Genomic DNA, 15,474 nt, shown 5'->3' with positions numbered 1-15,474 from the left:
GTCTCTTAATCTTGGCAAGATGTTAATATATTTGAACAAACCTAGAACTGTTCACTGACTTTTTACCATCGAGGGGTTATGGGTTTTCTTTCTTCACAGTTGGATTAATTGTCATTTAATAGCAAAATTCCATTCAGGCTAAAATTTTAAAAAGTACAACATACTGTCTTATTAAAAAGAATCCTATTTCAACTAGACTTTCCACTGCCAGATGCCCGTTCAGGGAAGCAGAAGTTATATTCTGATTAAAGCCCTCCGTCCCTTATTGATTCCGTTATGTTTCTAGCCTCACCTATCTATTTCTTGAAGATCACCATTTTGGGGGGTTAGGAAAACAAGAAAAAAAAAAAGACCATTTAGCAAGGATTAACATGAAATGTATACGTTTAAATAAATGTGTTTTGCATGGTGGCTTGCAAAAGAAACAAACCTGATCATGTAAGCAGGGCTGGCTTTATATTAAATGGTTACTTCAGTAGCAATTTTGTTGGGTATCCATTGCAGCGCAGAGGATAGGATCGTTAATTCTCACGTATCAGTGTTAAGGTATAATATCAAGCAATTTAATCTCCTGATAAAGCGTTCTTAATTCTCCAAATACCTCCTCCCTCTAGGTCCTTCATACTCGAGAATGGGGGGAAAAATAAGGCCAGGTTTTCCCAATGGACTTTACTGCCTTTGCTATTTATTCACCTGTAAGTGTAAGAGCCGAGAGCCCTGGGCTGTACATGTCTACTGGATTTTGAACAGAAATGGGGGCTCATATTCTTAGGAACTGAAATGTCAGTTTGAAATTGAGATGCTGCCCTGTCTCCTGCTGCTTTGTTGGGGTCTGTCCTGTGTCTTCGTCACACTTACTCGTTCAGTGTGACTCCTGCATTGAAGCCCTTTGTCAGCATGGTTTCGAGCTATATCCATGCCTGTGTTAGTCCTTTGTTTAAAACAGTGAATAGTCAGCAGACTAAGACATTTTCTCTACTTCACAACCGTAGTAAACCTATATAAACTAATACATCCAGTGAAGAAAAGCTAACCTTGGAAGGTCCACTCTCACCGAAATTGCAAAAGGACAATCAGACAAAACCATGCATCCCCCAAAGAGAGTAAAATAAAGTTTGGATAACACACACAGCATAGATAAGCTATCTAGAGGCTTGTTCCAAAGTAATTCTCACCAGTTGTATGGAAGCTTTCCATCCCTCTCCAGAGATGCAAAGTTGACAAAAGTTCCTGCTCCGCATTCCCTGTTTGAAAGGAACCACAAAATCAAGGTTACTGCTTGACAGAGCACTCTTTTACCTTGACATAAAAGAAACTCTCTACTGGCTTATCATCACAGCGATAAATTAAAAAAAAAAAAGAAAAAAAAGCTAATATAAGTTCCATGTGTTCCTCTTTCGCATGCAATGCAAAATAGAAAGATAAAAAACTTTTTCATAAGGTTGCACAAGCCCTAATCAAGTTGTTTGAAGTCAGGAAGAGTTGGTTTACAATCTTTTCCAAAGGGCACTTGTGAACCTAACATAAATCTTTGAGCTATTTGGGGTATATGGGTTTCACAAAGCCTCCTAGCCCGAGGGTTTTCTGTTTTTAGCACATACTCTTTGTGGGGTTGTTTTTTAAAGCAGTTTGATTTCCTCTCTAAAATGATGGTGGATGAAGTTGGATTATTTTTTTCCTCCAAAATTTTCCCCTCATGTAGGGATGCCTGTGTGATTTATCACTTGAGATAAGAGTAAAGAGAGTGAGACATATTGAAACAGATTGGCTTATGCAGTGCCTCGTATCCAAAAGGTTGCTTATTAATCTGTCCGTAGAAAATACTGTTAAAGTTTTTTTTTTTTTTCCAGAAGAAGTGGAAGACAAAGGTAAACATATTCTCATGCCTTCTCACCTTTGCCTAATGTCATGGATAAACAACACAGCTCACCGGGGCTCATGCACCTCATTCTCCCCCTAGATGAAACTGATGGACTTACTCAGAATTGAAGCAGAGATTTTGACATTATTGGCACATCTGTTAATCACCTTAGCGATCTCCCTGTTCTTATTACCGAGTGTAAGAACAGTTTTCTTCTTTGAAAGATGTACTACTATATTGTTATATCATGCTGTGTTAGAAATTACATATCATCAATGAATTTTCCTTTGTTAATTTCCCATATGTAGGATTTATTTTACCCTGTAATTCAATGGGTCTTACCTGGTGCTCAAGGATAAAATTTAGAGCTCCGTGAACATAGTGGGGGAAAAGCACATCTTGTTTTCACAACCTCTAACTGAAATCTAGCAATTCTTTTAATTACTAAAATAGGCAATAAGCCACAATAGTATCATCAGTGCTAGCGAGATTGCTAACCACAGAAACTGCACATGTTTTTCTATAATGAACCTGTTGCAGGTATCGAAATATTGTTCATATTCATCACTTTGATGAAATTATGAGAGTTATTAGATACCCTAAATATTATCTAATGTATTAATAAAGAAACATGCAATGCAGTTGTTGTTAAATACTCTGATTACCATATTTTAATATAATTAATTTCTTTTTAATCCTAAGTATTTTATTTTTTGCAATTAAAAAGAAAGCTTTATTCTTGGAAGAGATCCACAGGCTTAATCAGATTGCCAGAAAGGATCATGGCACAAAAACTGTGAAGAATCTCTGCTCTAATGGTCGGCTGGCTGAACGAGAATCACTTCTCCTAAACCTCTTGCTGTATGCACCACAGAGAACGCTCCTGGAATGGTACCCATTACCACACCTACTACCACCCCCTCCACTATGATTATTATGAGCTGACATTTGTTGCATGCTTCCCAATTACGGCATTATTGCTCTTGACCAACCACTTCCATATACACTCTTTCCCTTGCTTCCAGGCTACACACTCTCTTAGTTTTTCTTGCACTCCACTGGGTGCCTCTGGCCAGTCTCCTTTGCTCTTATCTTTTTTTTGCCTCCCTAAAAATCTGAGTATTAGATTGTTCTGGTGCTTAATCCAGGGCCCTCTTCTCTCATTTATGCTCTCTCCCTCCAGTAATGGAGAATTTCATTCAGTCTATTGCTTTAATACCAACTTATATCTTCAGTCCAGACTTCACTCCTGAACACCACTTTTATGTTCAATTGCCTACCCCACAGCTGAACTTGCCGTCTTCTCAAACTTCTCATTTCCAAGACTGAAGCCTCGACGCCCCCCAACTCTGAAATCCTCACCTGGAATCCTATTTCAGTTGACGGCAACTCCATCCTGAAAGTTGCTAGCACCAAAACCCTTGCAGTCATCTTTGACCCTTATTCGTTTCCATTTCACCTTCGATCTGTTAGCAAATCCCCTTAGCAAATGCCTCTATTGTCAAAATATATCCAGAATCTGATCATTTCTCCCCACCTTTATTGCTGCGACCCTGGACTAAAGCGTTACCATCTCTTGCCTGGGGTACTGTAATGGAGGTCCCCGTTAATAGGCCTGCTTTGCCTCAATACAGGCTGTTTTCTTTTCTTTTCTTTTTCTTTTTTTTTAAAGATTTTATTTATTTATTTGACAGAGATAGAGACAGCCAGCGAGAGAGGGAACACAGGCAGGGGGAGTGGGAGTGGGAGAGGAAGAAGCAGGCTCATAGCAGAGGAGCCTGATGTGGGACTGGATCCCACAATGCTGGGATCACGCCCTGAGCCGAAGGCAGACGCTTAACCGCTTAACCGCTGTGCCACCCAGGCGCCCCCAGGCTGTTTTCTAACGTAAGTCGACTCTTCTGTCCCAAGTCCTGCAATGGCTTGACTCAGAATAAAAGCAAGAGTCTTTATAACGGCTTACAAAGCAATATGTGATCTGACATCGTCTCCGGCTGCTCCTCCCTTCATTTCCTCTGCGTTAGCTGCACTAAACTTCCTGTTACTCTTTGAACTTGTTCCAGCCTCAGGGCCTTTCCACTGGCTCTTGCCTCTACTGGGCGTACTCTTCTGCCAGAAAGCACATGGCTCACTCCCTCACATCCTTCACTTCTTTTCTCAAGTATCATCCTTTCAGTGAGACCTATCCATATCCCAGAGCTCCTGTCCGTATACTCCGCACACCTGTTAATTTCCCTTACTCTGCTCTATTGTTTTTCTCTTACTGTCTGCTCACACACCACGCAACCTTTTTACTTCTATCAGTGTTATTATCTATCTCCTCTGCTAGAATACTAGCTCCATGAAGGCAGAAATTCTTGTCTGTTTTATATACTGTCATATCCCAAGCATCTGGAAGAGTCTGGCACACAGCAGGTGTCCATTAATATTTATCAAAATATCCATTAATATTTATTCATATTAATGAATGAAGTTTCAGTGAACTGCACAAGGTCACATAGATTGTAAATTAGGGTTTGATCCCAAGGAGTGTAATTTCAGAGCTCTCTATACTAGTCACAATGCGGTATCACCTTCCTCCCTGTTCTTCTAAGATTTGTTTAAATGCCAACACTTATAAACCTTGATTTTTATACTCAGAACTAATCTCTTTTCTCTACATTCATGGAATCCCATTTTTATCTCCTTTCTGCGGCAGGTGAGTTTATACCTTTAAATATATTTCTTTATGTACATATCTCCAGCTACGTTCTAATTTCCTAGTGGACAGCTTGGACGTCTGATTTTTATTTAATCGTGCCAGATAAGACACTGATTAGATCATTATTGGATGGATAAATTTATTTATGACTAGGTAACTGATAGAACTCTGAGAAAGAAGAAGGATGTTGATTGACAATTCAGCAGGCTAACACTGGGTAAATATAAATTTCAACCCAAATTTCCCAAACCCAGCAGTATTCAATGAGGCAACAATTTTTAAGAGAATTGATGGATTGTTCTGATAATATAGGAGACCACTGAAAGTACTTGAGAATGTGCTTTGATAAATGCATCAGTGGTCAAAGGGATAGGGAATCAGCAAAATCATAAATCAAAAGTCTTTTCTAGCTGCAAGAAAAATGAAAACTGCCTCAACTCTGAGTAGTAGGAACAAAACTAATAGGGGACCTCAAATGGACCTAATCATAAACTCTACAAATGTTTGCTGATAAAACAGCTTTGGCAGAACTGATGAAGAGCGGGACTTTTTTCTTTCTTGCGGTCTGTCCATATATTCACTCCTTTCATTAATCATACTGGGTAGCCAGAGATCTTCATTTTACTCCAAAGTATATTTGGAAGTATCCAAATGTCATTAATGGATCCCTTTGTGTGGGTTCCTTAAAATGACAAGACTGATAGTAAGAAGCCTGGACTTGTGTAAACAATCCTTTGCTCTGTCATTTCAATGGTAATGTTTTCTAAAATAACGTTTAAAAGCCTACTTCAAAAACACACAAAACAGACACTGAAAACCAAAATCAAACTTACCGCTATGCAATTCAAATATTAAATTAAAATATTTTAAATGATAAATGAAAGTATTTTAGTAGTATTAAAATAATTATAAATTAAATTTATAAATTAAATTACGAATTAAAATACTTTAAAGCCCCACTACATGACTTAGGTCTGCAAAAGCAGACCTGTAGTATAAATTAAAATATTTTAAAGCCCTTGGGTAGAAGATCCACAAAAGTGAACTTACCTTGCCATCTGCAGGTGCTTTTTCCTTAGAATGATAAGGGTCACGAGCAGCAGCCCAATTAACAACGTGCTGAGGATGGCCAGCACCGAGATGACTACCACATTGGGGTTCATCTCTGTAACTAAAGAGAGAAGCCATGCATTTTCATTATAACTCCATTATACGAAACTGATAGGAGCACTCATCATTTTCCATTGATTTTTAACAGCGCTGAACGTATCATGATGACAATAACAGCAACAATGATGTTTCTCCAATGACCTCCTCTTGGTCAAACATAACCTAGTAAAGCAGATTGATAAATGGCGTTCAGGTGCCTAGCAGAATTGTGTCCATCTCAAAGGCTTACATTCAGAATGTTCTTATACAGGAAAACTACACACTACGAATAATGCCTGGACCATAGTTTAAATTCCTTTGAAAATCACAAAATCTAGAAGTCATCATCATGGATTATTACTGTTTAGGATTTTCAGAAGTTTAGAGAATGGCAGATTTTCATTTTATGCCTATGACTTTGAAGTCAGAAAGCACAACTGTATATTTCGCTCACAACTAATAACGTATATGAAAACGGCATTAGCAAGCTGCCATCTGCTGCCACACTTGACACATCGCTAGAAGCAGGCATTCTGATGATCTGTAACCATATGTTGAGAGGCTCTCCATCTGCACAATTCAAAGGATTAAACCTATTAATAAGTGGTGGGGCCCTGAAGAGCAGGGGCTCTGCCCCTTCCTTGTACTTTCTATGGGAGCTGCTACGGAACGTGCACATTGCAAGAGGGAATATATATCAAATGTTCTTATAAAACTCTTAACCAGAGACCGGCCAGAGCCGGGGAGAATGGTACCATCCTCTGCCTTGATCTAAAATCACAGAGCTGGCCGGTGCATTCAATCCCTAAGACTCTGTGTATTCGCCACTTCCCATTTGGGCCAGCATGACTCCCGTTCATGGGCAGAGTAATTGAACAGAAAGAACATTAGACTCATGATCAGAAGACCTTTTTCAAGTTCATTTGACTACTAACTGCCATTCGGAGAAGCTATTTTATCTGTCTCCCTGGACTTCATTTCCCTCACTTGTAAATAAGTTGAATAATACACCTGTTTCACTGGGTTGCTATAGCAACGACAAGGAATAGTGGACAGGAAAGGCTACTTGGAATGCTGTATAAAGACATAGAAGTGAGAGACCGTTAATATACTTGGCGGGTCCGTTTTTGGTCCTCTTTTCTGGAAAAATAAAAATTTAAAGCAGAAAACAAAAGGCCATTCTAGTCATCGCTGAATAGAGTGGCTCCATATAAGATGAATGCGACAGAAATGACAATGCACTAGTAAAGGGATCGTGTGACGCTGAGAGCAGGTGTTTTACAGGTGGTGTTGTGGAGGGTCTCAGAACGCAGAGTCAGCCTCCAACAAACAGGGCAGTAACACTTATAACTCAGAAGAAAAAAAAGGAAGCACCGTTATTCTAGAGCTTTCATTAATTTCTGATTCCCCCTTTTATGGTTTGGCTTGGTTGGGAACTTGCCTGCTTTGACCTGGGAATTTAATATTGTCATTGCTTGACCAGGGACGGCTAAGGCCAAGGAGACAGCAGCCGAGGCCGAGTGGATCAGGGTACTGTGGCCACCACTGGGGAGGAGGATGGGGCCGGCAGAGTGGACGGGGGCAGCTATCACTCACACGGCGTGTGTTAGGGCTCTTCATTTCTATGCCTCGAAACAGCTCCATGGGGGACGTATATTATGATTCCAGTTTTACAGATGAGAAAGCAGAGGTTCAGAGATGGTAAATATCTTTCCCTCAATCACATAGCTAGTAAGTGCAGTGAAGGCCTCCCTGTCCCCAGAGCCTGGAATGTTTCAGCTGGAACATGGTTCAATTAAAGGGTAGAGTACATATATTTGAAAAGAAAACAGAAGGAAAATCGAGAAAGATAAAACTTCCAAAGACAGCAGATTCCACAAATGCACAGCATTACCCATTGTTGAGACGGCTATGAATGTGGGGACACTGGGGCTGTCGTGGCTGAAGCTGGTGACACTACAGTTGTAGGCCGTGGCAGGAAGGAGGCTGGAGATGGTCACAACGTGAGAGGAAACAGAAATCGGTTCCTGGAGACGCAGAACATAGATGGATGTCATATTATCTTCCACTGTTTTGTGTTTTTTTAGACTGTTTTTCCGAGTTGAGTGGATAATACACAAACAGAGTAAAACGTTTAAAAGATGCGAGAGGATAGCAGTGAAAAACAAGTTTCCTTCTTGCCCTGCTTTCTACCTCCCCAGTTCCTTCCACGGAAGGAGCCATTGTTGTCAGGGTTTTTTTTTCCTTCCCATCTATATTTAATGAATGTGAAGACAGAAGATGCAGCTAAGCGAAACCTAAGTGATAACGTGGTTTACACATCACGCTGCTTATTTGTTACCTTGGTTATCAGTGTGTTTTGGTGGTCTTCTCGCATCAGCACAGATAGAGCTGATGTATTCTTCCTAAGGGCTGTGTAGAAATTCACTGAAAGGACCTACTCTATTTAACCAGTCCCCTACTGAGGAATGTTTCACTTGTCTCTGATTGTTTGCAATTACAGACAGTGCTACAGCGAACAGAATTTTAAATTATGGGAACAAACATCTATGGACACACACTCACTTAAAACACGTATGTGTGTATGCATGTATACTCATACATACGTGTGTGTGTGTGTGTGTACGTGTGAATGTACGTACATATATGGATACTCATATTCCCAGCGGTTGAATAATGGGTCCAAAGGTTGTATATTTTTCAAAATTTTGAAAGCTATTGACAAATTGCCTTCTTTAAATTTTTCCTTTTTTTTAAAAGACTTTATTAGTTTATTTGAGACAGAGAAAGAGAGCTGACCAGTGTGGGGAGAGGCAGGCTCCCCGCTGAGCAGGGACCGTCCCTGCCCCCAAAGCGGGGCTCAATCCCAGGGCCTCGAGATCATGACCTGAGCCAAAGGCAGACACTTACCGACTGAGCCACCCAGATGCCCCAACAAATTGTCTTCTATAGACACTTTCCAAGTTATCCTGCTGCCCTCAACGTGTGACAACATCTCGTCTCCTACACTCCTTCCAATCCAATATATTTGTAAACTCTTTGAGTTTTCCCAATCTTCTTAGTGGAAATTGCACCTCATTACAGATTCATTTTGCGTTTCTTTTACCATGGGTGAACTTGATCATCTTTTCATACGTTTAAGTGTCTTTCGTGTTTATTTTCTATGAACTATTTGTTTTGGGCTATTGGTTTTCATTTTTTTTAAATCTGTAGCTGCTCTTCGTATGTTCAGGACACTATCCTCTGTCCGCCTTCTCAGCTTTTAAATAGCGACCAAAGGCACAGCAACTTTGTGTTCTCAACAACATTTAATAGCAACTTTTCTTTTTTTTTAATTTGTCACATTAGAATTTTTACTGATGTATACAGCACTTGTTTCATGTACATATAGGCGCTTAATAAATGGGGAGTTGCAATTTCACTCAACTTGTTTCGTTAGTATGGTCGAATGACAGAAAAGCTATGACTATCATAGCAACTCTATTTTAATAGGCTAGAAGATACTTTCAGGTGACAACATTTACAGTTTTGCTAATTCTTTTCTTTTTCCTTATGTACAACTGCTCTAATTATCAAAATATAATGTATTATCTATTTAAATGAAAAATTTTAAGCTTGTATCGTATGTCCTTTTCAATTTCATTTTCCAGTAGTTTTTATTATACTTGAGGGAAGTGTCCATCAATGAATTACTAGAAAAAGAAAGTCCTCACAACAGACAGTTTAAGAAGCACAACTCTAGTGCACAGGTTAGCAAGTTATAGCCTGCAGTCTATTTTTCTAAAGTTTGACTGTAACACAATCACATCTGCTTGTTTACCAATTGTCCATGGCTACTTTCACTTAGTAAGGCTGAGTAATTTTGAAAGAGACCATATGACCCTCAAAGCCTAAAATACTTTTTTTTATTATAATAATATTTTTTAATTATATTATGTTAGTCACCATACAGTACATCCCTAGTTTTTCATGTAAAGTTCAATGATTCATTAGTTGGTTATAACAGCCAGTGCACCATGCAATACGTGCCCGCCTTACTACCCATCACCCTATGCTTGAATAGAACAAATTGTTAATTTGGTGAGCCAATGATTAGACCAGCGACAAGTACCACAGTACAATATAAAAATATGAGCCAGCGTAACATTCTTTTTCAAAACAGGGATCCAAAACACTCCTGCCTAAAGAGATGAGAGCCGTCAGCACTTATTTCCAATTCCACCTTTTGTACTGTTCTATGGAAAGACTTTTGCTAGCAAGACTCCGTTGCAGGAAGTAGCTGCATAACCATTGTTTTCAGAAGGGGAGGCATTACTCTAGGTGCAGAGAAGAAAATCCACTACTGGCAAAGCAGTTATTTCCAAAAAGGATTCTTAGAACAGGAAAAAAAAAAAAAAAAAAGATGAGCTGTTCAGATCAAAAAGAGATAAGTTTGTACAAGAGAATATCAAAAGAGGAAAGAAATCAAAGCAAATTATCTTAACACTCGTATGAAAAGATTCCTATTCCCAGAAATCCTTTCTTCTTTTCAATCTTCTGAACTGCATTATTTAAAAAGCATCAATTATTCATGTTCACAGAATTAGTCTGTACACTGCATTCTGTGACATCCGTCACAAACTTGACCTTTCCCTTCCATGTCTGGCTGTAAAATATTTCTTTTCGTGTGGCTTTGTTACCCTCGGAGCTGCTGGATCGTCTCTCTCCTTCCCTTCCGTTTGACCTGGTGAATAACTCAGCAGTCATTCTATCTGCTACTTGCGATTCTGAAGCTTTAACAATCACCTCTCTCTGCCTTCACTTTCCCAAGCAAAATTGTCCTCCTTACTAACTAGAAATGGTCCCTTCTTTAAATTCTTTTAGTAGAACGGATCTCTCTATGGCACTTGGGTTTTACCTTAATTATTTCTAGACTGATGCAATATCTGTAACTACATGAAAAAAATTTTAAAGGCAAGTATTGATTCTACCGTTCGTAGCACACATAGTGCCTTTCACATAACTGGCAATCAGTTCATATTTGTTAAATTATATTGTATATGGCAGTGTCTATCCCTTTGATCGATTTAATGCCAATAGGAAAAATGAACCCCTTTCAGTCCTCAGTATGACCCAGGGCGACTAAGGATTAGGAACAAAAGATACATGCGAAGATGAAAATCAACTTTGCAATTTGGCAAATTGGTTCTTAGAGTTAAGACTTGCCCTAAGCCGATTGTTAATTTCTATCATTGAAATACAAAAGTGCAAACGAACTTTTGTTTTCATTTTCTATAGTTTAAACAAATAAAAGACTGTCATTTACTCAGCTAATTAGCCTTAATCTAAAATGAACTCAGACAAGGAAGATCAAAAAGTCCAGTACCTGGAGTTTTGTTTCTTGACTCGAGCCAACTTGTTGACAGAAGACTTCAAAAAAGTCAGCAACTCCCTCTTCTACCCACAGCAAAGTCACTGAAGTCTGGGTTTTATTCACTGCAAACAGTGATTTTGGAGGAGCTGGTTCTGAGCAAAGGCAGAGTTTTAAAAAATTTCATTTAATTGAATACATTCTCTTTTTTCTTTCACCGATTGGCAGGATTAAACAGGCAAAAAAAAAAAAAAAATCCCAAATACAGGTAGTTAAGAGCAACACTGAAATGTTATATTATTGCTTTTGAAATATGTCCCAACACAGTCGTCATCTAACTTGGAAGGCAGAATATTTTGCCTTTTTCTCCCCCTTCCATTTTATACTTCCCTCTTCGGAACACTTCTGTTTTCTACTTCAGCTTTATGATATCCATCATCTATTAATAGTTTTTGTGTCATCCGCACCGGGGCTAGCCCTGCCCTGATAATACAGAGCCGTCTGCAGGAGACACAAAAATGTATACTTAGAGAGTTGAGAAAAATGAAAGTGGTTTGTTCCCACCTAACAGAGACATTCAGTCTGGTCCTTAGCCAAAAACCTGTCTTTCTTTTCCGGAGACTATTTGGAATAAGTTAGTCCGAGGAATGGCTTCTTGAAAATTTAGTCGAAATTCAGAGGGGTAAAGATATGATTTTTTTTTTAAAGGAAAGGATCAATGGAAGGGCACTGGATGGTTAATAAAATGTTAGAGGACTGAGTTCTTTATCTTCTTCTTTTAGACATTTAATCGTGATCAATAAATTAATCCATTAGTCAAGTTAACTGTGCCCCTTCGTACTCATTTCCAGTAAGTGAGTCACGGGATTTGTTGGCTTGACACCAAACCCCTGCCTGTTCCCCAGTTTTAGGAAGTGGTCTTGTGTCTTGTTCCCCCATTCCTGAATCTCTCCTACTCTCCTCCCTGTGCCCTGTCATTTGGGTGTTGTCTTTCCCTTGAATTCCTCCAGTACACAAAGCGCTATGCCTGAACCCCACTGCTTCAGCCAGAGTCCCTGCTCGCCTCTGTCTGACGTCCTTGACATTGCTCGTTTGGACATGGCTAGCTGCCCGGTTCACGGAACATCATACTCTGCCCACGTGCGTGTCCCCGTCCGGTAACTATGCACGCAGGGTGCTTGTTACTTGGATTTCTTTTTATTCTTTGTCCCATGCTCCCAAGTCTGTTCTCTAGCTCCTGGATTTTAGCAGTGCTTGAAGAAGCCCCCGGAGGCCATTTCACTCCTTTGACATATCCATGATCTTTGCGTGGGAAGGTTTGGAACTTCTTTCCAGAATATCATCTTCATGGCGCTATTCAGAACCAGGCAGTATGTCAGAACCATCCTTCACGTGATTTATTGCAGGCAACTTAACTTTGTGCCCAACTAAAAAAGAAGCAGGTTTCTTTCCAGAGGCAACCCCACGAGGTTGGGTAGAAGAGTTGAAGGAGGAAAGGGGAGGGTGTTCGTCGTGCGCAGGCGAGATTCACAATAGATGTCAGGACCCCTTTCTCATTTGCGATGAGTCCTCCACTCCCCCAAACGTTGTGCTGTTGTACTGTCTCACTTCCCCTCTGATGAAAACTGTTGATGAAACACGCGGTCAGCTTCCACTTCCCACATCCTTTATAACTGTCACTGCGAATAGGGATGAGTCAGAGGGTAGGTCCTCCAGCGATTCTGACTCGGGCAGACCTTGAATCTTGGGAGGCAAGTGTGAGGTTGTCTGGAGCAGAGATGGATGCTTTTTAGGCTGAACCTTGGTTATTTCTATTTTGAAAACACACATGTGTGTGTTTTCACAGAGAGTCCCCTGAACTGATCAGATTCCCTAGGACATCTAAGCATTTTTTCCCCGTTGGGTAGATACACTCAGGTTAGCTATCCAATATGAACATTGCCCGAGTCCTGATCTCCAAATCCAACTTTTTACACGTCTTTCCAATCACCTACCATCCGCGTTTCCTCACGAGCACCCCCTATTCGTTCCCTTGTCTGGCCCGACAGCCTTGAGGCTCTCCTCTGGCTTCTCAAGTCCCGGAGAGCATATCTTTAAAGAATTCTTGTCATCTCTTCCTCGCGTCTATTCTTTTTATTATATTGCATGTTCAGGCTTTTGTCATCACACTTCATCAATCATCACAAAAGCCTCTTCATTCTTTTTTCCTGCTTTTAATCAGTTCTTTCTCCACTTGTCAATGAGAGCTTACATCGTCTTACAACACCACTTCGCTTATGTTAAGTCCTATCTGTGTAATAATCTATTGTGATCTATGTCTGTTGCACCAAATCCAAATAACGCCAAGTTTTAAAGACCCTACTTACACTGGCCACATGTTACCCATCCAGCTTCACCGCCGTCCCTTCCGCACAGAAATGCTTCCCCTGGTAGAGCCAATTCACTCACTGACTGTCATACAAGCAGTACTCTTTCTCGACTCTGTGTACTTTTTCTTCTACTTGGATCATCCTCACATCAGGAAAAAGTCTTTTCTCTGAAGCTTTATCTGCTGACTCTGTCTGTTGATGATCTATCCCTTCTCTGACCTTCTATTACCCTATTTGATCTATGTGAGTAAAGTCCTGATTCTAGGGGCGCCTGGGTGGCACAGCGGTTAAGCGTCTGCCTTCGGCTCAGGGCGTGATCCCGCCGTTATGGGATCGAGCCCCACATCAGGCTCCTCCGCTATGAGCCTGCTTCTTCCTCTCCCACTCCCCCTGCTTGTGTTCCCTCTCTTGCTGGCTGTCTCTATCTCTGTCGAATAAATAAATAAAAAATCTTAAAAAAAAAAAAAGTCCTGATTCTACTAGGTCCTACTAGATGCTTTAAGAACAGGGACCATGTGCTGGAAATTATTTTGTTTTCACCTTGAACTAGCCACCTGCAATTGTTCAATAAATCTTCTCTATTGGCTGATTTAAACCAAAAGTCAAGATCAGAGTCAATATCAGAGATATTAGGGTTGAAGCATCAGGTAAGACCAGACACATTAGGGCTACATTTTTGATGTTCTCTGTCTTTTTACAGTGATCATATTGGTAAAATGATCAGCTTTCAGTGGCAGAGTCATGAATTACAAGTGTTCTCAGTGGACCAAAGAATATGACTTGGATGTTGGAATAGTGGTTTCTTTGGGGTCTGGCTAAAAAGGTGGACCTAGGTGATAGGTAGAATCCTCAGGAAAATCTCCAAAGGGTCTGGGACCTTTGAGCAGCCACGTAACAAAATTTTCTTTTCAGGTGGTATATAAGGGCAATAGATTATTCCAAGGTCACCGTGCCCATTATCACTGTATCCTTTTCTGAAAGACATATGCATATTAGCTCTGTAGGTCAGTGAGTAACATACACAAATCACCTGCTTGGGGACTGTTTAGGATCTCTGTGAGAGATATATTTCCTTAGATGTACTGGAAAGAAATTTCACCAGCTATTCCAAAGGAAACAAAGAAAGTCATTGCAATATTTCATAAAGGAGGTGCAATTGGATTGGAAAGGGTTTCTAATTAAATTTCCTACTCAAGACAACATCTGCCCCCGGAAATGTATTAAAACGTTAGAACAGTACTGTCCAACATGGTAGCTATTAGCCACATGTAGCTCCTGAGTACTTGAAATGTGGCTAGTCTACACTGAGAGGAGCTGCAAGAGGAAAATACGGATTGAATTTTGAAGATCTAGAATAAAATAAGAATAAAGATATTTCATTTATAATTCTTTCTATCAGTTCCATGTTAGGATGATACTACTTTGATATATTTGGTTAAATAAGGTATGTTAAACTCAATTTCACCTGTCTCTTTTTAGTATTTGGTCATGTGGCTACCAGAAAATTTAAAATTACATCTGTGGCTCTCGCTGTATTTCAATTGTACGGTACCGGGTTAGAGCATTCCTTCCTGTTTGGTAAAGCAGAAGTGTGGAAATTCTTGGCAGAAGCTGGTTGGAGGTTTCCTCCTTCTGTTATCTAGCTCCTCTCAGAAGAAGGCAAAGTCAGCTAAACTCCATAGCCTAACATGACTTAGATGATTCCTCTTTCCCATCCTCGGGCACAAGACAAGAAGGGAGTTGTGGCTATATATATATATATATATATATATATATATATATATATATATATATATATATATATATTTTAAGATTTTATTTATTTGTCAGAGAGAGAGAGAGCACAAGCAGGGGGAGCAGCAGAGGGAGAGGGAGAAGCAGACTCTTCACTGAGCAGGGAGCCCAATGCGGGGCTTGATCCCAGGACCCTGGGATCATGACCTGAACTGAAGGCAGACGCTTAACTGACTGAGCCACCCCGGTGCCCCAATAGTGTCTAAATATCGTTCGGGCAATTTCATGTGATTGGGAATACAGTGGCATG

At 40.1% G+C, this 15,474-nt stretch overlaps 1 protein-coding gene across 1 annotated transcript in view; it reads right to left on the bottom strand.

Annotated features, from left to right (window-relative positions):
* The window catches only part of PTPRO (protein tyrosine phosphatase receptor type O), a 112,610-nt gene that overhangs the window by 36,862 nt on the left and 60,274 nt on the right, over positions 1 to 15,474 (bottom strand). The window contains exons 13-16 of the mRNA XM_040641896.1: positions 11,077 to 11,216; positions 7,606 to 7,738; positions 5,613 to 5,733; positions 1,176 to 1,244 (exon numbers count right to left, since the gene is read on the bottom strand). Coding sequence (XP_040497830.1) covers positions 1,176 to 1,244; positions 5,613 to 5,733; positions 7,606 to 7,738; positions 11,077 to 11,216 — 463 coding nt within the window. The remainder of the gene's footprint in view (positions 1 to 1,175; positions 1,245 to 5,612; positions 5,734 to 7,605; positions 7,739 to 11,076; positions 11,217 to 15,474) is intronic.

The sequence above is a fragment of the Ursus maritimus genome, unplaced genomic scaffold (genome assembly GCF_017311325.1).
Source record: "Ursus maritimus isolate PB19 unplaced genomic scaffold, ASM1731132v1 scaffold_26, whole genome shotgun sequence".
Lineage (NCBI taxonomy): Eukaryota > Metazoa > Chordata > Mammalia > Carnivora > Ursidae > Ursus > Ursus maritimus.
The sequence above is the reverse complement of the archived record's forward strand: the minus strand, read 5'-3'. Positions and strand labels throughout refer to the sequence as shown.